Source organism: Podarcis tiliguerta, assembly GCF_965153285.1.
Source record: "Podarcis tiliguerta genome assembly, chromosome: 5".
NCBI classification, from domain to species: Eukaryota; Metazoa; Chordata; class Lepidosauria; order Squamata; family Lacertidae; genus Podarcis; species Podarcis tiliguerta.
The window spans coordinates 52161434-52187717 of NC_139538.1; the positions used below are offsets into that span (position 1 = coordinate 52161434).

General features: G+C 41.4%; 1 protein-coding gene across 2 annotated transcripts in view; it reads left to right on the top strand.

Annotated features, from left to right (window-relative positions):
- The first annotated feature begins 334 nt into the window (after window positions 1-334).
- INPP5F (inositol polyphosphate-5-phosphatase F) overlaps window positions 335-26284 on the top strand; it is a 40141-nt gene continuing 14191 nt past the window's right edge. Inside the window, exons 1-7 of one of the 2 annotated variants that reach the window (XM_083441280.1) lie at window positions 335-849; window positions 13128-13208; window positions 21157-21293; window positions 21685-21813; window positions 24271-24438; window positions 24639-24695; window positions 25572-25770. In XM_083441280.1, coding sequence (XP_083297406.1) covers window positions 753-849; window positions 13128-13208; window positions 21157-21293; window positions 21685-21813; window positions 24271-24438; window positions 24639-24695; window positions 25572-25770 — 868 coding nt within the window. In that variant the 5' untranslated portion in view covers window positions 335-752. Of the gene's footprint in view, window positions 850-8491; window positions 8647-13127; window positions 13209-21156; window positions 21294-21684; window positions 21814-24270; window positions 24439-24638; window positions 24696-25571; window positions 25771-26284 lie in introns of those variants that run through there. The other variant, XM_083441281.1, reaches the window with a different exon arrangement.

Consider the following 26284-nt stretch of genomic DNA (forward strand, 5'->3'; position numbering starts at 1 on the left):
AAGCAATCTTCAAATATCTAAAGGGCTGTCACATGGAGCAAGCTCCTGTCTTCCTGCTCCACAGGGTAGGACTTGAACCAATGGCTTCAAGAAAGGAGATGACCCTTGTGGCCCTTCCAACTCTACATTCCTATGATTTGATAACCTTTCCCCCCCTCTGTGGACTCCACGTCCTAAAAGAGCTGGTGAAAGATGAGAAGCAAGCAAAAAAACAACGATGCTTTCTTTCTGGATGAGTGGCAGACAGTACCGGCCTTTCGTATACTATGTATACTATGCCTGGCGAAGAGTGTCAGCAGCACAGCGTCCTCGCTGGTCCACCGCTCTCTCTCTGCACAGATCTGTGTCTTTTCCTAGGCCAGCGCGGGCGCCTGTCTCTGCCGAAGCAGCCTCGCTGCTTATCTCCAGGATAAAAACAACCACAAAGAAGGGCCTGGCGGCGGGAGTCACGTGTCCAGCGGGGCTCTCTCTCCCCCTGGCGCGCCGGAACCCTCCCGGCCTGAGCGCGGAGCGGCGACAGGGGCGGCAACAGCCGAAGGAGGCGGGCCCAGCCTCCAGGCGGCGGATGTGGTGCGCCGGGCGTGAGCGCGCTCCCGTCACTCTTCTTGGAATTTGGAGGGCTCGCTCGGCTTCTGTGGCCGCGGCGCGCCAAGCGGGGCAGGTCCCTTCGCCGCGCCTCGGAAACCCGGCGGCGGGCTGAGGGGAGGCGAGGCCTCCCTCCCTCCCCTCTCGGCGCTCTTCTCGCCCCCAGCATGGAGCTTTTCCAAGCCAAGGACCACTACATCCTGCAGCAAGGGGAGCGGGCGCTGTGGTGCAGCCGCGCCGACGGCAGCCTCCAGCTGCGTCCCGGTGAGTCGCGGGGACGGGCAGGCTGGGCAAGGAAAGGGGCGCGCCGCCGCCGTCGCCCGAGGGGCTTCAGTCTTCGGAGTAGCAATTCTCCTCAGGGGAGGAGAAGACTTAAGGTCGGCCGGGCGGAGGGAGCTTTGGGTCCGGGTAGCCCAAGGGCGGCGGGAGGGCGGCGCACCTGCTGCGAGGCGGGCGGGCGGGGGGAGATGGTGGGCGCGCGCTCAGGTGAGCCGGAGGCGCCAGGTGGAGGGACAGAGGGAGGCAGGCGGCCGAAGGTGAGGGGTCCTCCTGCCGGAGGCGGGTGTGTGTGTGTGTGTGTGTGTGACAGGCGGGGAGGAAAGAGGGAATTGTGGACAGCGGAGCAGGGAAAAGAGGCGACTCTTGACATCGGATCCACTCGCTTGGTGACCACTTTCACCTTTGGGAGGTTGTGGCTTTCATTATTTGCACCACCTCCTGCCTGACTCGAAGCGGCTTGCAAATAAGAACACGCGCAATCCCTCCCCTCCCCCCACAATATGCTCTCAAACGAACGATACCTATAATAGTTCTTCCTTTCCTCACCTATAAAGTCGGTGACTCAGAGCAAACAGTGAACTCTTCGTGGCCTGATTTGTGTAGGTTTGAATTTCTTTTCCTGGAAGACCAAAAGCACTCTTAAGTACACGGAGTGTTTTACAATGTAAGTTAGTAGGGAATCTGTGCCCAGCCATAGGTCTGACCCAAGGAAAGCAACACACACCCTCCCTGCCCCCCCAAGATGTTAGAGTTTTACCAGTTTTGCATGCCCTTGCACTGCATGGAGTTCTTCTGTCGCCCTCAGGATGTATCCTGTGGCTTGCTGTGCCTGGCTGTCTGTGGATTAAAGCCATATGGAGATTTCTCTGTGGCTTGTGTATCCCAGACCAGTGTATTACCTGCCTTTTTAAATGTCTGGGTGGGTCAGACAGTGACTGATGCCTCATTGTAAGAGGGGCTGATGCCCACCACATTAAAAGTGGTGGTGGTGCAAATGCTCCTTAAGGCCCTCTCTGGATCCAAAGGCACTGGACAACTGATGCAAATATTTCATTTTTTTTTTTAAGGCAAGGTGATCAAGGTGGGTGGTGTTCAATTGCACTTGTTATTGGATGAAACCTATTTTCTAGACCCAGCCCAATCTGGCTTCTGACCTGAGTATGACATTGAGTTTGCCTTGCGGAGTATGCATTATTGGAAGAGAGAAGATGGGGGGGGGGGTATGCTACCCTCTTTATTCTCACCAAACCCTCCATAGCTTTTGATATCACAGACCATGATATTGACCATGAATTGGGTGTTTTGGGCACTATACTACAGTGGTTCCATTCTTACTCTGTCAAAGAAAACAGCATTGGGAGACTTTTTCTTGTCCCCATGGTATTTTTGCTGTGGGGTGCCACATGTTTTTGTTTTGTCCCTGTTGCCGTTTAACTACTGGGAGGTGTCATCTGAATATTGGGAGTGCAGGGACTTCAGTATACTGATACCCAGTATTGTCTCCATTCCTTTTAAATGACAGGGGCTGTGCATATGCTCAACCAATGTCTCAAGGCTATGATGGGCAGGATGAGATCCAGTAAACTGAAGCTGAATCAGAGCAAAATGAAGGTGCTGTGGGTTCATGGTTCTTAGGCTCAAGAATATGGTCTGTTTTGGATAGGGCAGCACTCCCCTTGAAAGCGCAGGTTCATTCATAGTCTGGGTGTGCTTCTGGATTCCAGGCTGTCACTGGATATGAAAGTAGCCTTGATGGTGCCTATTCCCACTTCTGGCTGATTTGCCAGCTGTGGATGTTCCTGAACCAGGAAGGCTTGTCCTTTGTTTTCATCACTCTAATACTGTGTTTTTCAACCTTTTTTAGGCAAAGGCACACTTGTTTCATGAAAAAAATCACATTAGAAAATGTTAAAAAATTTAACTCTGTGCCTATATTGACTATATATAAAGTAATTCTCTTGAATAGGAATCAAATAAACGCAAAGAAGCATGGTTTAACATTCAAGCATGGTTTAATATTTTTTTCTTTAATGGCAAACAAAAATGTTGAGGACCGTTCTCTGCTCAGAGGGGATCGATCCGCTGATCCCCGCTGAGCCGTTGGATGATAGCTCCGTCTCCTCACTGTGTGCGGAGAGGGAGATGTCAGAGCCCCGCTGCTCTCTATGGGGAATCGGATGAGAGCGGACCGCCTGTCCGCTCTCATCCGATCCCATCCGATCTGATCCCCACCCAGGACGGATGGAAAATAGGGTGGACACAGTCCAGCGCCTGCCTATTGGGCGAAAATTTGACATTTAATTTTTTAAAAATCTTTTGAATTTTTCAATTTTTCCCATGGCACACCAGGCAACATCTCACGGCACACTAGTGTGCCGCGGAACAGTGGTTGAAAAACACTTCTCTAATAACCTCCTGTATAGACTACTGCAATGCCCTTTATGTGAGACTTCCCTTGAAAATGTTGCAGCTCAGTTGTTGTTGGGTGCGGCCCGACAGGATCATATGGCTCCAATCCTGAAGGCATTGTGCTGGCTGCCAGTATGTTACCAAGCCCAATTCAAGGTCTAAACAACCTGGGGCCTACATCCTTGTCAGAATATGTTTCCTGATGCCTGCCACCCTGAGCTTTAAGATCTGCTGGAGAGTCTTGGCTTATAGTCCTGCCAGCCAGTGGGCCAAGCAAGACAGTGACATGAGACAGGGAATTCTCAGTGGCATCACTCCATTTATGGAACTCTCCCCAAATTAAGATACAACAGGCACACACATATAGATGAAAGGCAAAAATGCATTTGTTTGTGAAGGCCTTTGGAACCTTTCTGTTTGGTTCTGTATTTTATATTTTGTTATATTTTGTTGTAAGCTGCCTGCCCTATGCTCCAGTCTGGAGGAAGGGTGGAGTATGAAAACTTAGAGATAAATAAACAAGAGGCACATTGTAAACTTTTGAAAGGGCAGGCTGTTTAGATGGTTCAGTGAAGAGCCACGCTGACTGAGCTAAAATTTTGCTTAGCCAAATTGATAAGGAGTGTGTGGGCTGAGGGTTTGCTGGTGTTAGCTAGGATAGAGATTTTTTAAAAGCAAGTTGATGGGAGTGCAGCACCTTCTGGAGAGGATAATATACCTGGGATTTGTGAAAGTACTGTATACTGATCCAGTTTTTGACAATTGGTGGTGGATAAGCTTGCTGAAGAAGGAAGTGTGTAGGAAGATGGTGATCTCATCTGGTGATGCACACAAGGTGGAGGATGGCTGGGGAAGCAGAACAAATGAATTATAGAATTACAGAGTTGGAAGGGACCGTGAGGGTCATCTAGTCCAACCCACTGCAATTCACCCTGTCAAGAGAAAGTAGGAGCATGTCAGATTTAGTATGAAAGTGCCCCCTCCCGCTTATTTAGAGCTCTTGGAACGTGCAAGCCTTAAAAATTAGATGTCTGGTAATGGATTTATTTTTTTTTGCTCCCTCTGTACTACACTTCAGATAGTTGAAACTCAAGTTGTCTCATGTTTTAAAGTGGAATCAATTACAGTTCACTGACACCACCTTCCAAATGCAATATGGTGCTTGGTATGTTGTAATTTCTCCTTTGTTTAGCACACTGTAGGAATTTTAACATTTGCTTTTGAATGCTTTAGGAAGATTCAAAGTAGCTGTGTTGTGTGTGTTTGTAATACAACCTTCCCCAAACTGGTGCCCACCAGAAGTTCTGGGCTAAAACTCCACAATATGTCTGTGCTACCTGGGGCTAATGGAAGTTGTAAGCCAAAATATCGTGGTGGCACAACTTTGGGTAAGGCTGCTATAGGGAGACTTTACAGCTGATTTGCCAGGAATTTTTGACATTAGAGGGTGTAACTATAGCTTATATGGAAATGACTATGCACTTGTTTTTGTATTGCTCATGTGTAAAGAGATTTCTTGCTTCACTTGCAGTTTTTTCACATGTTTTGTTAACACTCATTTGATTTGCTTAGTTTGTGCCCTAATGAACCTATTGAATGATACCAAAGTATTGTCATAGCGTTTTGTTTGCTCGGTGCATTTTTTAGAGCAAGGGTGGCAGAACCTTTTTCAGCCCAAGAGCAGTATACATTTGTGGAAACCGGGGTGGGAGTGAGGGGCTGCATTCCATTGGTGGTTGAGGCAAAAATCAAAAGTGAGTGAGACAAAAAGCAAAATTGGGTTCTATCTTTGTTATAAAACACACACACACACACACACACACACACACACAGCATCTTAAATCCAACCAGACAAAAAAATGTTAATTTATTTCCCCCCTCTCCTTGACCCCTCCCCCCGACAAAGTTCTTACTAATGTCCTTCTTTTTTTCCAAAAGATGTGGAATGATCAGTGTGAGCACTTGTCAAGATTCCTCCAGATATTGCTACACTGACTGGCAATGTCTGTCCAGAGTTTCAGATACGTCTTTTCCGGCCCTATTTGGAGACACTAGGGATTGAACCTGGGACCTTCACACAAACCTTTGCTCCACTACTGAGCTATTATCTTTTCACTTACATGCCTAAGGGGCTTTTCCTGACATTGCGCTGACCTTTATGGGAATCTCTAGAATAGCAATACTTTTTCAAGATCCTACACTTTTTGGGTAAACTAGAATTTGCTGTCACCAGGATACCCCCTCCACTCGTTCCTGACTTTGTACTGTAAAATTTGGGGAGATAAAGTATTTTAGTTTAGGTTTTTGAGGCCCCGGGTGTGGTTTGCTTGAGGATGATCCCTGCCTACCCATCCCTTCTGCAGCTCCAAGATTGAGAGGAAGTATGGGCCTTTTCATGCTCAAAAGAGGATAGCCTCACACTTGCCATGATGAGCAAACATGTAGAACCCTGTTCTACTTAACAGTTTTCTGAAGCGCAACACAAATGTTAAGTCACCATTCCATCCTGCAACTGAGATCTGGGAAAGAGCGCGATAGCCAACCTACTGCAGTCACTTTGAGACTTGAGCTCTGCATAGCGTCAGATGAGACCTTGTCCTCACCATTGGGATGGTACCTGGAAGGGTTCTTTTCAGAAGCAATATTTGCTGGCTAGCCAGATTTGTGGAACTCTTGAATGAGAACAAAGGAATAATTTTTCCTTTTATGTTGCTTATCAAAGTACATGATGCTTTGAAAAAGGAATAGTGGAGATGATGAAGGATACATTCATTATCTTTCTTTGTCTCCCTTTTGCAAAGAACTAGTCTTGTGAGATGGCAATTAGAGTATCTTTCCCATTTATTATATAGAAAGTAACATGCTGGCCATGGGAAATCAGCAACCAACAGTTCTCATTGATTTGCAGTTTCATGAAGTTATGTATTCTGGTACTACAAAGACTACTAATCAAATACAGGTGAAATTACGTAGTCTTATATGAGCTACTCCCATACAATCATGTACTTATTGAGTATTAAGCTATATATATAGTCAGCATTTGATTACAACTTAGCATTGATCACACTGAGATTGACCCTGGAATGAAAAGTAAACCACCGAGTATTCTGTACTAATCACATAACACAAGGAGAATACTATACCTAGTATGAAGAGTACAGTTAAGACTATTAAGGTAATGGATATGTTAGTGTCTCAGTTGTTTGCTGTATCTTTGATGCCAGATGTGTGTGCTGCATCCATCCATAAGCAAAATGGCAGCTGTAAGAGTTTGTGTGAATCTTATAATCATAAATATAGTCTTCTTTTCTTATATAATCTACAAGATGATGCATGTGCAAATATAGACGTATAATAATGCATGTAGGATATAGGCCTTTATGTTCCTGTGAGTTCCACCACTTTTACATTGTTTTCACTGCCATTGTTACCTGTAGCATTTCTAAGTTGAGGTGCTCTAAACATTTTGTCAATGACTAAGTTGCTCTGCCATAATTTGAAAGAAAAATATTGTCTGCAACTGTTTCAGTCTGTGTTCAGGTTTTGTTTTGGGACAGAATCTGTCTTGGCCACTTTTATGGATGACCTCGAGGGAGTGCAGTTCTGCTACTTTTATTGGATCTCTCAGAAGATTCTGATACCATTGACCATAGCATCCTTTTGGTCTAAGTATGTGGGATGTGAGAGAGAGGCACTCTGTAGGAGCCAGTGTTCAGTTTGGGGGTGTTCCTGGGTCATCTTTGTTTCTGGAAGCCCAAGTGGCAACAGTGACTGGAATTCCTTTTGTCAGTTTTGGCTGGTATGCTGGCTGCGACTGTTCCTGCACAGGCATAGCCTTTCCACAGTGACTCGTGCATGGTAACTTTTTGATCTAACTACTGTAATGCCTAGGAACGCTGGTGGCACTGTGGTCTAAGCCACAGAGCCTAGGGCTTGCCGATCAGAAGGTTGGTGGTTCGAATCCCCGTGACGGGGTGAGCTCCCGATGCTTGGTCCCTGCTCCTGCCAACCTAGCAGTTCAAAAGCACGTCATAGTGCAAGTAGATAAATAGGTACCACAGAGGAAGGTAAATGGTGTTTCTGTGTGCGGCTCTGGTTTGCCAGAAGCAGCTTAGTCATGCTGGTCAGGGGTCCTTTTACCTTTTTGGTGTAATGCCTTCTATGTGAGGTGGCCCTTGAGGCTGGTTTGGAGGCTGTGGCTGGTGCAACATGCGCTGTCTGGGGTTCCAACTGTGCACACATTATACTAGTTCTTAAATAATTGCACCAGCTGCCAATAAGCTACTGAGCAAGGTTCATGGAGCTGTAGCTCAGTGTTAGAGCATCTGCTTTACATGCAGAAGTCCCTGGTATCTTCTGGCAAGGCCAGAAATGATTCCCATCTGAAACCCTGAAAAGCCACTGCCAGTCAGTGTAGACAGTACTGAGCCACATGGACCAAAGAATCTCAGGCAGTATAAAGCAGCTTTCTGGTGCCAAAAGTAGTAGAGGTTCAACTGATGGGGAAGCATTTTCTGTAACAGCAGCCTTTCATGGAATAGCCTGCCTTTTGACCTTAGGCAGGAGCTATTTTTAATGTTATTTCAGTGCCTTCTTAAAAACATATTTATTTAACCAGGCTTTTGCTTCTGTTTAATTCCCATTTGGTTCTTTTCATGCTGCCTGACTTGCAGCTGGGTTTGGTTATCATACTGTTGTATTGTGTTTTTAAATGTGTACACCACTCATCACCTCAAGACCTTGGTTAGAGGAGGTATACAAATGTAATAAATAGCAGATCATGTATGTGGCAGAATTCCTCCTAAACTGTACCAATTCATATTGCAGGCTGTGATCACATTCTTAAATCACTGCCTTGTAAAAATCCTCCCTGCCTTGCTGAAAACTGCACATTGGAGAGAGAATAGGATTAGGATAAAATTTCCCTCCTTGTGTGTAGTCTAAAATGGTACTTTGTTAAGATATTGCTGACTTTGTAGAATGGATCTCACTGTGCAGTCCCATGTATGCTTACTCCAAAGTAGGCCTCACTAAATTCATTGTAGCTTACTCTCAGGAAAGCATATAGGATTGCAGCTTTAGTTTCTATAGGGTGCAAAGTGATGTCTTCTTCTAGAATTGTCCACTAATATATTTCCCTGAGGGTATTGCTGGGCACAGTGTCATTGAGTCACATGACTTCTTGTATGTGTCCCTGACATCATTTAGGCCTAGTATTGGATTCCCGCCCCCCTCATTTTGTTGATTGTGATTTACTATATTCACAGTCATTATCCTTTGACCCTCTAACAGCATGCCTGGTGGACTGACCTTTCAGTGGATGTGATGAGGACAATAGTTACTGCTGTATAAGTACTGCTCTGATTTACAAAGGTGATTCATTTAACTTAATATACCTTGTTCAGATGGGGATATCTATCAATGGACTAATAGTGTATTGTCTTCTGCATGCCTCCAAAAGCCTGAATTCGTAAAAGTATTGCTAGCCCTCTTTTTGTGTTGTGTTAAATGATGATACAGTGTTTGGCAAAACTGTAAGGAAAGAATATATGATGACTGTGCTTAGTAACATGCAAGGCTACTGTTATAATTGTCAGAAACCCTATTTATGCTTAAGTGAGAGTCCAAATGGCTTATTGCATATAGGTGCCTGATATTATTTTGTTTATTGGGAGGTTCTTTTTTTAGCAATCTGACAGGTGTACAGCTTTTGCTGTTATGAAGCTTACATCTTTGATGACTGAATCTGTTTTGAGGCAAGTACAAATCTATTTGTGTCATGCTTACTCATCATCAAAGCTGTATGTCAAAAGAACAACTTGCAAAAGTTGGTAGGAAGGAATCCTGAAAAGATATTCTGAATTTGAGGAAGACAAACCCATTCTGTGATCTAAAAATTACCATGTACTGGAACATATGACTGGCTAGTTTTCCCTCTCAACTTTAAATTATTACTGTTTGCACATAATTATAATCTAGACTTGCTGGTTTATTGGGAATGAGAAGTGATAACTCCCACTGCACTCCTCCCCAGCACAAGCAGGATAAACAAACAAACCAGGAAGCATTGATTTCCCATTATGTCTGTACCAGGGATTATTATTTGTTGCTCCCTAACAAGCCAGAATTGCTATCCAACCTGATGCCATAGTTTTGTTATTGGATTGCTGATTGTGACTTGCAAGGGAGGAACAAGCCACAGTCCTTGGTTTGCATATAGTGGGAAACCAATGGCCCTTTTATTTATCATGTTTGAGCCAAGGTAGAGGAGTGCAGTGTGAGAAATCTGGCAGTGTACACATCACAGACAGAGAATCTGGCAAATTGTTGCATCTGAAAGTGGCCTATGATTGTCTCACAGTTTCTGGGGCATGGAGTTTCACAATAGCCCTCTTAAGAGAAAATGACCTTGCACCCACTTTGGATATTGAAGATGGAATATTGAAGATGCTTTAAATCTTAACAGTGAAGGCAACCTCACTTGGTGCTTACATTAATCTAGGAATGACATTAATTTATAGCATGATATCCTAAAACTTTGTCAACACTATCTTCTGTTCACAGTATTTCCCAAATAATAACAGCTTGAAATAATTGTTTTCAAATACATGTTTGTTGCTCTATTTTACCGTATATATTTTAACTTCCAAGAACAGTGTCTTGAATTATTTCAGAGACTTACTTTTACAGGATGATAAACTGTAGTAGAAAGTTAACTGCTGTGTATTCAAATATGGGAATGCCTTAAAATGTGGAGCACAAGTTTGGGGAAGGCTGATTTCAAAAAAAGCCTGTGGAGGGAATGTAGAGAATGGATAGATTCCCTCCCCCTACAATATTATAACTTGGTCAGCCATCAAAATGATTTGATAATCTGTTCAGGATAAGCAACATGACCTTATTCATACAATGAATAATTATCTTAGGAACTTGCTGCCACAAGATAAGGAACTTGCAGCTGGATTAAATGACTATACAAATTCATGGATAATAGGACCAAGCCATACTACAATAAAGTAGCCACCATCTACCAGGATGGAAGAGTTATGTTGCTCCCAGATACGTTGTGGTGTTCCACACATGTGTCAGCAGCATGCCAAGTTGGCGCCAGAGCATACCTCATCACCTGCGCCGGAGACATCTTGTCAAGAGGTTTTGCTAGTCAAACCACTCTTAACATGTACACTGATCCTAAGGACAGTACTGAAAGCTAGTTCAGCGGCTTCCTCAGAAGCATCTCCTGGAAAAGTTGTTCTTTCTTAGACTGGGGAGGGTCTTCCCCACTTATCACCATAGGTGCCTAAAGTTCTTATGATGATTTGTGCCTTGAAATTATGCTGCAGGCCTCTGTGATGCACGTCTAGGAATGAGGGAAGGAAGGAAGGAAGGCATTTGAACTGTGTTTAGTTGAGGCTGTGCTGAGAGTAGCCCAAAGATCTCAGAAGAGGCGATCATTCATGTTTCCTGCCTCGTTTCTGCAGCTGGCCAATGGTAAGAGGCCTATTTCAGTCCTTGGCAGCGGATAAGACATTCAAGTTAACACCTCGGCATTCACAGGAGAGTCAAGGGATGGAGGAGGAAGCAAAGGCATGTTAGGTCCAACAAACCACAGTATCTTTGTTCTTATGCCAACTTGGTACTGGCTAGTTAAATTGTGGCTCAGTGTTGAGTCTGAGTGCAACTATCACGTTGAAGTGACTTGCAGCTTTGTTGTCCAGATCATTCTAATAGGTGGCAAAGTGCCAAGCCCTGCTTTGTTCCATTTCTTTGTTTATGAGCAAACCTAGCAATATCAACAGATCTATTCAGATTGTTTATAAATACAATAGGAATTCAGGGTAGCAAAGTGGCTGGCACCAGAAACATTTCCCAAATGGTGCTTAAACTGACAGTGTCTCTAGACAAAAGAGCATCAGCTTGGTCTGCACTTTTCACTCTTTAAACAATAGCTTTTAATCTTATTGTGAAATTGTTTTTCTTGGAATAGAACATTTCCCTATAGAATATTTCTTTGAAATAAAGTTTGAAAATACATTTATTCTGAGTAGCAGTTTTACAAAAACCTTTGTCCGAACATCAACTTTAGTTTGTGTGCTTTCATTTTAAACCTAAACAGCACTGTTGGTTGTTCCTAAAACCTTGATGGAGTAATCCATTAAGAATAGATATTTTTGCATTCTTTCCTTTCCTTGAAATCAGAATTATTTGTGCCAGAATAACTAATTTCCAACCAGGGAGTTGTAGAAGTTTTATCAGTTGTTCTGATCCATCAAACTAAATATGAGCAGAAAGAAAGGAAGTACAGCAGCAAGATCATATACTCTTCAGAACTGGCATTACTGCCTCTGCAGTATTTGTTCTTCCTAGCTGGTTAACTTACTGTTAAAAGGATATACTGTCTGTAGCATGGGGGGGTAGACAGCATTCTTTTGTTGGGGGAGCTGCATACAGGATGTGGACAGAGATAGAGCCAAATGTAGGCAGAGCAGAGATAAACATGTTCTGGATTTATTAATATGGAACAAGGACCACTCTTGTTTCAATTTTCACCATGACTACATTGGAACATTGGATTATAATTCCTAATGCTTTTTGGAAAAGCATTCCTATGCTTTTTGGAAAAACATCATATACACATCTAAGGTTGGCACTCCATCAACACAAAGACTTTGGGCTGCACAATAGAATTTCCCCTCCCTCTCCCCTCCCTGTGTACCCCCTAAATTGGTTCTGGGGGTTCCTTACAACCCTCTGGAGGAGATTTGAGGAAGGCGTATGGAGAGAGAGGGGAAGAAGTTCTGGTGTGCATGGGGCAAAGTGCATGTGGCCTCATATTCCATACATAGTTTATGCCCTCACACATATCTGCTGAACACCTGAATAGGTGGTCTTGGAAAAAATGACCCTAACAGTACAAGTGCTCCTGGTGAGTAAGAATGTTAAGCACTCCAGAGATTGAACTGTAAATTCCATAGGCTATTTTGGAGTGTGGTTGTTCTGGTCTCAGGCATAGAAGCAATGGGGGAGTGCAGTGTTGGTCCTTTCAATGCCTACTTCTAAATTCCTTAAACTTCTTTCTTACAGGAGAGTGAGAGCACTCTTGCCAAGTTTTCTTCAACTTGTTGAAACCTTGAGTAGTATGTGAATAGAGTGGCATTCATACTTTAAGGGTGTGTCATCTATGCTCTGATTATGAACTCTAAATGAGTCATGTTTGTACAATTAAGTTACTGCAGAGAGCTATTTTCCAGTTATATAAACTGGAATGAACTTTGTAAAATTGTTTTTAACTCCTTGCTTAAAATAAAACTTGAAGAAAGCTTTTGGGCCTCTACAAGTAGGAATTCGGGTCTTGGAAGGTCACCCACCCTGATATTTCTTGCTGACTACAGCAAATAGGGCAGCTGGTGGTAGGAGGCTTTTTCTATCTAGTATATCTGCCTAGTCCTCACTTAGGGTATGAAGTAGGAGCAGTAGAACAGAAAACTGAGATGTTGCCTACAACCACTGGCTTGGGTTGCCACAGTAAACCTGACATTTAAAGATGAATTCTTTCTTTATGTCCCAGGGGGGCAGCTTTAAAAATGAATATGGTATCAGAATAATGGAGCCTTCACATATTCCAGTGGGAACCTGTGGAATCCGTAGAGAGCGTCCCATTTACAAAGTTATTAGCTAGAAAAATATGTGTTGAGATAACGTACTATAGGAATGAGCAACTAGAGGTCTTGCTGCCAAATCCATACCTTGGAGAGGTAGGATCAAAACAAACAAACAAATAACCAGCCTTGCTTTTAAATTGCTTACCACAGATTCTGATTTGCATTTTTGTTTGTCTAAAATCTCTCCCGCAGCTACTGACCTGCTTTTGGCTTGGAATCCGATTTGTCTGGGCTTGATTGAGGGACTTATTGGAAAAGTTCAGCTTCACACAGGTATGAATAGTTAAATTCTTTATCTTACCAGATTGATGGTTAATGTTAAAATTGCTATGCCCTTTTGTGCTTGTAACTCCCCTGACAAGGCTTTGCTACCTATAATTGATAAAACTAAAGTGGGCTTTGTCAGCGCCTCTCAGACAGATTTGTCCGACACTTTCATTTGTTTCATGTCAGTGTCTGAATTGCAACACATAAATAACTGGTTCTATTTACATATACAGTGGTTCATGTATATTTTGTTGTGTTTTCTTGACCTGAGGAAAAGGTAATTGGGAGAGGGGGGAGGTGAAGAGTCAGCATCTTCCTGTAAATAGAATTTCATGAAGATACGGAGGTAAGTAAAATGTGATGCTTTAGTTCAGCTTGAGCATTATTCGCAAATATAAATGCAAAGTTCTTGTAGAAATCAGTTTAATTTTGGCTTGTAAATAAAGGTGACTAATGGTTTCCTACAAATGACCGGGATATAAAATTGTTCAGGGGAAGATGCAGTTTTCTGGAGCATTGATTACTAACATTTTTTTAGGCTGGCTTTCTCATCTAGTTTCCTCAAACACCATCTGCTTCATGTTGATATAAGAAAAGCTAGACGAGCTTGATTCTATTAATGGAATAGTATTGGAAATCATGCCAAAGACACAGCTCTCACACATTGAATATTTCAAAAGTGAGGTCAGCATGCTTCTTATTTGCTTCTGATCTAAAGTTGTTTAGCTGACCTTTAAATAATAAATACTGTTCACAAGCGGTATTTGTGAATTGATCTTTTGTAATAGAAATGGATTAAAAACCAATAGTTGCCACAAAACACTAAATTCGTGGTTAACAAGAAAAACCCACACATTTGATTTTCACATATGCTTGAAAAAACTTCCTCTAATGCTAGATTTTATTTTAAAATAGAACCATGGTCTTACAAACATGGAACACAGATAGCGATGAGTGACCCCTATGCTCTTGCTGTGTACTGTTCAGATGTGACTTTAATATGGGCTCAACAAGACCCTAGAGATTCCATTCTGTGGACAGCCTGTGATTTATTACACACAAGAAAGAAGAGATTTCACAGAGGGGAAAAAAGGTTCACTCTTTCTTCAGTGATGCCCTCAAAGTTCTTTTAAGGCTCTATAGATTAAAAGAGAACAGTTATGTAACACAATAGTACAACTGGTTAGAAGGAATCTCTCTTCTGAAATGATCAGATTATTTGTGGAGTTGGAGTCATTCTACACATTGTACAGAATTCATGTGACCTGTACTATTAGAGGTTGGGGAAATCATATTTCTTAGTAATAATAAAAAGAGAGATTTAGTGTAGTTGACTTATTCATGCAAGGAGTGCTTATGTGATGGAAATTCGTTTAAGACTATCAGAAGTCTTAAACAGACAAGGCCAGAATTGTTTGCAGTATCTAGAATGACACTACTTTTCTGTCATGCCGCTGCACCAGCTATTATCCTTCAACTTTGGATCCCTATCTAGAGGTTGTTGGACTGCATCTCCCATAATCCCTGGCAGTTGGCTAACCTTTTGGGGATGACGGGAGTTGTAGTCCGAACAACATCTGATGAGCTAACATTGAGGAACTCTGTGGCTAATTTCTTTTGTTTACAAATTTAGTCTTGAGCTTTCATTCCTGTAGTTTGTGTTTGTTATTTCTTTGTTTTTAAAATCCGAGAAATGCCATTTGCTTCCGTTCCAATGATCTCTAGGAGTCTAGGTACTAGTAATGACAACTGACATTGGTTGTTTAGATTTGTTTGTAATGTATGTAAGTATGTTCATTTCTGATCTCTTCAGTGTAGCTACAGAGAGACTATATAAAGTGATTTTCTGCTATTCGCAAGGCATCTTGGATGAAGCCTCTGTTTTCTGTGAATACTAAGCATATCTGTTAAGCACAGAATTTAGAGGATTAGGCTGAAGAAACCAGAGTTATTGGTAGATATCTAGCTTTCCCTGAGTTAAATGTAGTATCTGATTAAAATTTTATAAGAAGGCTCTGTGTGATGTGTCCCAAGTTAACAAGAACACTGCATCACCATTCCCTTGAAAGCCAACTAGCAGTTATTGATTCTTTGAGGAGCTGAGCTGGAAACATTGCTTTATTTCCTTGCATTGTGGAGCTCTCTGGTAATGTTGTCATGGACAAGTTGTAGAGCTTTGATACCATGGTTGATTCATTGATTAAGAGCACAGGCCTTGAATAAATAAAAAGGCATCTTGGCAGCCTGGAAATGTGTTCTGTTTCCAGAACACTGAATACATTTTAATGGCTTTCATATTCATGGGTGCTTATTAGTAACTGCATTAGTTCTGCAATTTTGCATGTTCTTTTATAACACTTGCGGTTCCTTTCTAAAAATAGCTGTGTATATATAATAATAATAATAATAATAATAAATTTTATTTATATCCCGCCCTCCCCAGCCGAAGCCGGGCTCAGGGCGGCTAACAACAATTAAATAATCAAACAATCAAATAATCAATCATTCTAAAAACATTCCATTATAAAAATTAATTAAAGTCAAATTAATGGCAACCGTTGAGCAAAATTCTGTGCAGGTTGCCAGAGGAGGGAGTCAGGCTGGGACCTGACCAAAGGCCTGGTGGAACAACTCTGTCTTGCAGGCTCTGCGGAAAGATGTCAGGTCCCGCAGGGCCCTAGTCTCTTGTGACAGAGCGTTCCACCAGATTGGAGCCGCAGCCGAAAAAGCCCTGGCTCTAGTTGAGGCCAGCCTAACCTCTCTGAGGCCTGGGACCTTCAGGATGTTTTTATTTGATGAGCGTAGGTTTCTCTGTGGGGCAGGTATGCATGTTCTTTTAAAACAATTGCTGGTCATTTCTAAAAATAGCTGTGAATATAATTTTAAAAATAGTTGACCATGACCCAATTAAATACTAATGTGTACCTTGAGGCAAAGGAGCAAGTGAATACACTTAGCATTTTCCGTAGAGAGAATATCTTTATATTCTAAGATCACAAAATGGAAAATCTATTAATTTTATTGCAGATATACTGACATTTTGCTTTTTCAAAGCAAATATGAGCTATCTCTTATTTTTGTATATGCCAAGGGTATCATTAGAGAAGAAGGGAGGAAGAGAGCATACTAGGATTGCAGGGATGACAAACTGTGTATTTTTAGGACCATACAGGAAAGCATGATTTCTCTTGGGCTCTGCAAATCAGTTGGGGGTTTCTCTCAAACCACTGGAATACTTTTAAGGGGGTACCTGGGGAGAGGAGAGGAATGGGAAGTTCAGTTGCTCAGCCCAGAGTGTCTGCTCTGTGTATAAATTAGTTGGATTCAACCATGATTCATGTTTTTCATTCTTTGGGAAGATTCTCCTAAAAAGGACGTTTGTTTTCTTTCTCAAAAAACAAATCAGTAAATAATGTACTTCTTCCTTTCTGTTTTTTAAAAAAATAATATTTATTAAATATTTTATAATTATAAAAAGAAAAACAATAAAGAAAAACAATACATAGATTCAACAAACAATACATCAACAATAAAAAGAATACAATACAACAATGCAACATAAAGAAAACAAAAACATTTACATACACATCCAAATTTTATATCTATATCTTTCATTTGCTTATTTCCTTGACTTCCTCACACCTCCCTTTTTTGTATTCTAGTTCAACTAAAATGTACTTCTTCCTTTCTGGCGAGGCAGGAAAAGGCTGAGGTGCACCCTTTGTGTCAAATTTTTGGAATAGCGCCACCACCATCACCACTTCCTCCTTTAAAACCACCTAGTTCTGGGCAAGGAAGAAACTCCAGGCAGGGATATTCATGATGTCCCAGCTTCCCTCTTCAGATGTACAGGGAAAATCTTGAGGCTACCAACTGTGTATGTTTCCTGTTAGCTAATATAGGGAATGTTTAGTGGGGGCAGCAGGAAGAGTCAGGTCTTTCATCTTGTGCTTTGATAGCATCCGTGTTTTCCGAGAGTGACAAATAAAATACATAATGCAATAGTTAACAGTGCCTTTGAGCAGGGTATGTAAACAATTGCTGTGTTAGTAAGAGCTTGCCTCATCTCGCCCAGCATGAGAACTGACTTGCAAGCTTTAATTGTTGGCTCCTGCCACTGAAAGATGTGGCTACGCTTTGGCTGTTGCTGAAAGGAAAAGGAACACTCAGTTTGTTGGAATTATTATAGACTTGTCTATAATAGACTGTATATTGCTATATAATAATGTGTATATTGAGGGAGGGAAAGTCCAGTTCTTTCACCATAATTTTCACATTGAAGAATGTGAAACTGTAAATAACTGGGGTTTGGGGGGTTGAGTAATAAAGAGTCCAATTTAAAAATTTATTACAGTAGCCCTGAAAAAGTCCCTTCCTTTTTAAATAGAAAAGTGACATTTTTAAGATGGTAAGGGTCAGAAGGGTGGTTAGCAAAGAATATATTCAATGAAGCGTTGGTATGTTTAGTGGCTTATAATTTTTTTTAATTATCAAGAATATCTGGATAGTTAGGCCTTCTCTCCCCACAGCATTGATTTTTTTTTTTAAACATTGCAGAAATGTTTCTTCTGCTGCTCATACGCAGTCTGGCTTAAAGAATCTAATTTCACCTTGCATTAATCTTAGTGTAGCACATGAAATGGGGGTAGTGGCACACTTTTAATGAAATTTCCCTGTTTGTGTATGCTGCGGAATAAGTTGTCATACCATCTTAAAGCTAGAAACGGGTGATTGACAACCAGAGTCACACTCCCTTACAGACTTAACGGATCTATGAATTCATTAAGGCTAGAAGAAATGGGAACAGCACATATGGAGACATTGTAGTTTTTGGTTTGCTCATTAGTTGCTCTGTGCTTAGCGGCAATTGACCTGAAATATTTGACTAAGATTTGAATAAGACTAAAAGATACATCTCCAGATTACATTTGGTATTAACTCTTTGTTTATGTTCTGTTGCATCACTTAAGAAGTGCTGTTAGCCCCTGGTTCACTCAGGTCAAAATTAATTGTTTCTGCAGATGCAAGAAATATAATCACCATAGAAGCATAGCATATGTAATACATGTTTTGTTTTTGTTTCCCCCAGAGCCTTTTTGGCTTTACCATATATGGTGAGAGCAACAAGCACAAATGAACACAATTCTAGTTCTTATTTATGGAGCAGCTTTTTATTATATCAGGCCAGAGGTTATCTATTATTAAATCATTCAGGCTTTACGTACAACTCTTCTTAAATATAAAATAAGGAAAATTCTTAGTGTATCATTCATACTAAGTTAAGATTGCACTGGAATGTTTTCTTGCACTTTCCAAGCTGTTTATGAACCTTTTGAATGCTGCTTAGAGATTTTTCAAATATTTAAGTGGTTTAGAACTGCTTTTAAATAAATAAAACAAAACTTTGAACCCTCATATAAATATATTTAAAACTCAAAAAGTGGGGGATTTCAGTTCAGTAGGATCACTTTGTGCATACTTCCTTTGTCATTTACACTTGAAAATGCAAATCAGTGAATTTGTTAGACGGCTGAAAATTTTTTAGAATTGTAGAGTTGGAAGTGACCATGATGATCATCTAGTCCAGCCCCCCTGCAGTTCAATGTAGGAATGTTTTGCCTAATATGGAGCTCAAACTAATGACCCAGATCTTAAGAGTCTCATACTCTACTGACTGAGCTATTATAGATGTAGGAATTCAAAATTAAAAAGTGATCAAGACTGTAATGTCAGATATTTTAATAGTCTTGCCTGTCTTAGCCATCAAGTCCATATTTCACTGGAATATTTATGACGAGCAGAAGCACTTGAACCTACATGGAATCCTGTTTAAGAGAACTCTCCTCTTGCTGTCCAGACATTCATTTTAATCTATCAAGGTTGCAGGTTCAATCCCTGTATGGCATGGCTGCCTATTCATGCATTGCAAGGGGTTGGACTAGATGTTTCTCAGGTTCCCTTCCAACTTTACAATTCTATGTTGCATGATTACTATCACAATGAAGGATGGCTTAGAAGTACTTGTATGTGCTCTTTAGAACACTTTTACAGATTATTGAGTTCAGTCTTTGAGACAGAGTTCTGAATGCATCTATGCCACTGAACTTCAGTTCCTGTTTGCCTTGGTGCTTCCCAGGACAGAATGCTGCTTGCTTCTTGTGGCTGTGATCTGTATATATTTGATTGTATTAAAAGGAGGGCTGCCAACAGACCAGGAAAACAGTTGCTAGGCTAGTTTTGTTTACTTCCTGGGCATTGTTAGTGATGAGAGAGAGAAAGCGAGAGAACTGTTGTATCCCATCCTTCTAATTCATTTAAAAACGATTCTCCCCTCATCCAACTGTGTCTTAAAAGCATGCTGTGAGGATGCTAGGCCCAGCAGCAAAAATTGGTTTGAGCACCAGCTGTGAAAATTTAAAACGACTGTTACCAGGGACTAGAGACAGCGGTGTCTGTTGCTGTGCTGGCCTGTTCACACCACACACAGGAGGTGGTGGTTGAGTGCTTCATAGTCAGCAAAAGCCACAGCAGGCTAAAGTGTGAACAATGGCCTGGGTATTATCTGGGCTAGTGATGGAGGTGTCGGTCTTTAAGTTTTTATTTTTAGCTGCTGGTTTGTGTGTAGGAGGAGTCTTTGTTTCGTTTTGTTAGCGTGTTGCAAATGTTTTCTATCATAGTTTTGGGAGGCTGTTTCCCCACAACGTATTGTATGATACCATATAAACCCCCTTTCCTGTGGTTTAATGTATTTATGTATACATATTTTTTAAATGTCAGTATTTGGAGACCCTTTGGTTCTTAAAATTAAAAACCAATTCTGTGTTTCCATTCTCTTGAGGTTTGTACTGCTGCTTCCTTTAATCTTGGTTTTGTAGAAATGGCAGGCAGGGTGTTCATGATGGGCAGAATATCACACCAAAGTTTCTATGCTATCTGTAAAGCGTCTTATGGAGGCTATGGTTATATAATGTCCCTAGAGAATAGCTTGCACTGAAGGTTTTCACGACAGATTTTGCTGATAAAGCATTACTTTCTTTGTGACACCTTTTTAGTGTTCAAGCAGTTCTGTTTCAAATTGATGGAAGCTTTTTCACCCTGCTGAAAATCTGAATGTGTAACCTTACAACCTCCCCGCCCCCCTTTGGAAGGAACCAAGAAACCTTCTGTTTCAGATTTGTTTTTGCAGACAAAATGCATTTTTTTTATTAGCAAAGGAAGCCTTTGCATCATGACACACAATTCTAGAAAATTGCATGACTACTCTTCAGTTAGCAAAAACAATCTTAGTATTCTGTAGTTTTGTCAGCAAGAAATCTTTCAATTGAAATGGATTGTTTTACTTTATCTAACCTTGGAAGGAGGGGAAATTGTGAAGTCAAATGTTTGTAAATGGAAAATACTTTAAGTATTCATTTTCAACAATAGCCTTCTACAAGAGCCTTTGGTTTCTTCAAGCCACCATACATGGTGGTGGCAGATTCACTTGTTTAAATAAGGGTCTGCACACAGTCATGAATAGTAGTGCCTCTCTCCCTTTTCGCATAACTGAACAATGCTTTGAATAAAGGAAGTATATGCATGAGTGTTTTGTGGCTGAAGAAAGCCACCAAATTTGTTGTGAAACCTTGCTACTGTCTGTTATGGAAATGGTTTTGTTCCTGGGTTAGGGAGAGGGGACTACTGGATGGCGCTGCCCTTCATGATAAGTGGCAGCTATCCTACCTTTTGTTGTTGCGTGGAGAAGAGCCACAGTTATGAATACTATATTCTGACGCCATTCTGCAGTTTGCAAGCATTGTTTTCAGACCCCCAGTACCAGACTGTTTGTATTGTGTTTTAACTGAGATGGCTCAATGGTGAGGAACATTAGTTTGAAGGGTTGCTGCCTAACTCTGTGGAAAATGGATGCGTGGAAATGGAAAATGCCATACTAATAGATTTGGATTTGTTTCAGATTTGCCTTGGTGGTTGATTCTAATTCGCCAAAAAGTAGTGGTTGGCAAGCTTCCAGGAGATCATGAAATATGCAAAGTAACAAAGATTGCAGCAGTACCACTCTCTGAAGCAGAACCTCAGGATCTGGAACTGGAGGTAACTTTAACACTCGGAATACTTTGAAATCTAGCAGTTGATAAGATGCGTGCTTATATGCAAAACTAGGGCTTCACTTGTTATCTGAGGCTCTTAATTGGATGGTGTTTTTAAAAGTTTGTACTTTGGGATTTCTTCTGTTATCTGCTGCCTTGGTGAATTTGTATTTTTTATTTTATTGTTAATAACCTTCATTAGCTGCTTTGAAGCATACATGAAAATCTGCATATAAATATCCTGAAAATAGATAGATAGATAAGAATATGCACACATTCATACCTAAACCACATGCTTAAATAAAAGATAATTTATTTAACATTCATTTGATAGGACATATGTAATAGAATATTGTTTCTTTAAGCTTTATATTAACTTAATATTTTCTTTTCAGCTCTGTAAAAAACATCATTTTGGAATAAACAAACCAGAGAAGATTACCCAGTCTCCAGATGACTCTAAATTTCTGCTCAAGACCTTCACTCAGATTAAATCAAATGTTTCTGCTTCTAATAAAAAGAAGGTAGGGATTTCTGTGGACTTTCAAAAAGTTTTTTTCCTTGTAGAGTGCTATAAAAACTATTTGTATTTGTATGTATGTATGTATGTATTCTGTACTTTTTCCCCAAAGTAGCTTTTTATGGTTTCCTGCCAATCAAATCTGCTACTCATTCTAAATAAGCATCGCTGGCCCCTCTGTTTTGCATTTCACCCTGCAGGTGATATCCAGTTATGGCATCCCACTTGTGCTTCTGCTCCTCTTCCTTTCTTTTCCAAAGCCTTTCCCTTCTCCTGTATTGTTCTTATTTATTTGACAACTTCACCATCCATCTGTTGATGGGGCAGAAAACCTTGGACATTTTTGATTTCTCTTTCCTTTGAGCATATTCAGTCCTTTACCGAGTCATATGGCATTGCAAACATTTCAAAAACATGTCTCTTTCGTTTGGCCCCATCAGCAAAACTTTGGGCCATTCTGTTTGTGTCCAGCTTCCACTGCTGCAGTCTTCCCCTCTGTCTAGAACAGGAGTGGGGAACCCAGCATCCCCAGACAGCATGACCAGTGCTCAGGGATGATGGGTGTTGTAGTCCGGCAACATCTGGAAGACTGCAGGTTCTCTAGCCTAGAATTCTGCACCCACTATTCATCTTTCATCATTCATTCTATGACATAGTTCCTTACATCCTAATGCCAGCTTCCTGTCTGCTTTGATATTCAGCACAATTTCGTTCCAGGTCTTTGGCACCTCATACGTCTTCATGCTCATATTCCAGTATATCCATGCCAATGACCTTTTACTCATCCCAACTCCACCAGGCTTAGGTTTCCTTCTTGCTGGAATTGCTGTCTTCTCTTTGCTAGCAGCATTTATGCCTGTGACTTGTCCCAGCAGAACAAAGATGTAATGTTCCCACTTTGTCAAAAGGACAAGCGTAATGGCTAAAGCACAGCTTTCCAAACTTTTCATGTTGGTGACACACTTTTTAGACATGCATCAGTTTGTGACACTGATTCAGTTCTGCATCATTTTGCAACATGCTAATGCAGTTTTACTAGCAAACCGGACGTTAAACCCTTTTCTAGCCCCAGGAGGAGTGTTTGTGCGACACACATACAGACTGCAGCCAACACACTAACGTGTTTTGACACACAGTTTGGAAAGCTCTGGGTTAAGGGAACTAAAGCACTTTTTGTTCATAAAGAGGCTAAAACATTTGGGACTGTTTAGTTTTGGGATGGCAGAGGGACTAAGGAAGAACATAATAAAGATTTATTAAAAATTACTTGTGGTTTGGGGAAAGTGGATAGACATTTTTCCTATGCTGCCTCTTAGGCCTTGCCATCTGTGAAAGGTACACTCTGTACTGAACCCTTTGCTTTTTAGAAGATAAAATCTCTCAGTAGAACATGAAGTGTTTTGTAACATATGATGTGGTCTGATCTTTTTATCTCCCTCCATGCATCAAAATAGAGGAATACAGTATATTGTGTATGGTGCCTGTAATGGTTCTAGGGGTTGCTCGTGCGTAAGCTTGTCCCAACCTCTGGCTGGGTTACCTTAGTGAACCTTTCCTATCCGGGCAGCCACTCGCCCGTGACTGTCTCAATCGCTGGCAGAATCCGTCAGTGGGTGCTTCTTAAACTTCTTCCAGCAAAGAAGCAATTTGACGCCAAGTCTTCGCCTACTCTCCCTGCGCGGAAGCCTTCTGCGCAAGGAGGATGTAGGCAGCGGAGGACCCTTCCTCTCCCCGCTGGTCCCCGGCAAGGAATCATGGGACCGCCTCGCTGATTCCCCCATCTGCCCCCCTTCTCCACTGGAGCTACGTTGATTCTCTTCCCCAGAAGACGGGCTGCCTCTCCCACTCCCAGGACGCTCTCTGGGATCCCTTTGGAGCTTGCTCTCTCCCTTGGACACTGATGGCAGTTCCCTGACAGTGCCTGAGCAACTTCTGCTACATTGGAAAATGGGCAGTCACGTTGATAGGGAAGGCCTATCAAATACAGTAGCACCTCGGGTTACTTTATCCTCGGGTAACGTAAACTTCAGGTTGCGAAAGCAGCAAACCCAGAAGAATTTGACCTGGTTTCACCAAGTGCGCATGCGCAGAAGTGGTCTACTACCACATGCATGCGTACAGCAGTGATCCTCGGGTTGTGAAAACCTCGGAATCTGGCCGGACCTCCAGAACGGATCTCATTCGCAACCGGAGCTACCAAAGTATTCTAAATATCTCTCCTGACTTGAAATCTAAAATGACATAATACCCTATATGTATCTTCCAATCTACGTGACCTGAAGAAGCAAGACCTTAAATTTGTAGTTAACTTCTATGGCTGACCCATTTGCTTGATGAGGACAAAGTTGAAGGGTGGAAGATCTTGCTGGGCTGGAGTTTGTAAAAGTTGTTTGGATATTTGGATATAAAATTAGTCAAAGTAACATTTCCCCAGTCAGCCTAATATTTTGCTGTTTCACAGGTTAAAGAAAGTAAAGAGAAAGAGAGACTGGAGAGGCGGCTGCTGGAAGAACTATTCAAAATGTTTATGGACTCGGATTCCTTTTATTACAGTTTGACTTATAACCTAACAAACTCCGTGCAAAGGCAAAGTGCATGTGAGAAGGCTAACTTGCCACTCTGGAAGAAGGTAAGGTTGTCTGTTGAAACATTATCAGTGTTTTGAACGAATACTTGGATTCCTGTGTGCATGTATCTGATCTTATTCATTTATCTGTAAAACCAAGAAACATGAATTGTTTCCTGTTGGTTTGTGTTCTGATAAGGGTGAGTTTGCATTGTTCTCTGGTTTTCGGATGGAAAATATTTACATTTTAATTTCATTTTCAGGTTGATGATAGATTTTTTTGGAACAAACACATGCTAGAAGACTTGATCAATATTGGTGTGAGTAATGTTTGCTATGAATATGTATTTTGTTTAGAACCTCTGCGTAGAAGGTAGAAAGCTGTTCTACTTGTTTTTAATACTTAGTCAAATTGATTAGTAAAGAGATTTGCCAGGCTTCATAGGTCTCATTCTAACTTTCTGCAGTATATATAATTCTGTAATAAAGATGTAGAAACCTAGTGTGGAAGCATAAAATGCATAAAATGTCATATTCATCAGACCATAGGAAGAGCCTGCTTGTTCAGGCCAGTGGTCAGAGGTGCCATCTTCGGAAGAACATTGAGGGGGGGCCCCCACACAATGTCCTGACGTCGCTCTGTTCTCGGCTCTGCATTTGGCTTGAACAATGCAGGGCGCCCTGGAGCTGGTGCCTTTGCCAGTGGCCCATCTACTCCATCATTCTGTTGTCACAGGGACGGATCTGATGCCTATAGGAAGCTTGCATGTAGGACCTGAGCATAAGAGCATGGTCCCCTCTTGCAGTTTCTAGCATCCAGAAGTGTGCTGCCTCTGATTACAGAGGCAGAGCATAGCCTGTAGCCATTGCTGGCTTTTACCTCCATTAATTTGCCTAAACGCATTTTAAAGCCATTCAATTTGGTGGCCATTATTACCTATTGTAGGAACGAGTGTGAAGAAGAACTTCCTTTTATTCACCCTAAATCCTTCCAACAATTAGTTTCACTGGAATTTCATGAGTTCTAGGGTTACGAGAGAGGGAGAAAATATATATCCACTTTCTCCATGCCTTATAAATTTCTATCATCTCACATTTTCTCCAAACCGGAAAAAAGTCCTAAATGCTGCAACCTTTCCTCCTAGGGGAGTTGCTCCATCCATTTGTACTTCCTTCATTTCTTTTTAACTTTGTAGAAATCTGAAGTGGATTTTTGGATTATCCCAGTCATCCAGGGATTTGTTCAGATTGAGGAGCTTGTAGTTAATTATAATGAAGCATCAGATGAAGAGAAAAGCAGTCCTGAGACACCACCTCAAGAGCCAGTCTGCGTGGATGATATTCACCCATGTTTTCTTGTGGCCCTTATCTCACGCCGAAGTCGCCACAGAGCTGGTAAAGTTGCTATGATAGCTTTCATGGACTGTTTAATAATAGAAAAATATTGATTGAATCAAGAACTTGAAAAAGTTGCACAAGATTCTTTTTTCAAAAACGCTGTTCAGCTGATAATCCATGCCTTCCCCCACCCCCTGGATGACTGTACCCAGAAAACGGTATTGCTCTCTTTTATTCCTTTCACAATGTAGTAGTGCTAATAATATTTATTTTGATGGGATTAAAGTTATGCATTTTTCACAGATTTGCTTTCCAATTACATTGATCCTGAATTACATTGACCATGGATACCTGCCTGATTTGGGATAATGATATAAAACTACATTACTTTCATTCTTCTGTGCTAATTTTTGTGTAAAGGGGAAAGAAATACTTGAATCATAAGGCAAATTAACTGCAAGGACATTCATGGGAGGAAAACTTTCCTTTCTCCTCCACACTATCCTGTGCTACCCCCAAAGCCTTTTTTGCGGGGAGCCCAGGGGAGAGGAGAGGATTGGAAACTTTCCTT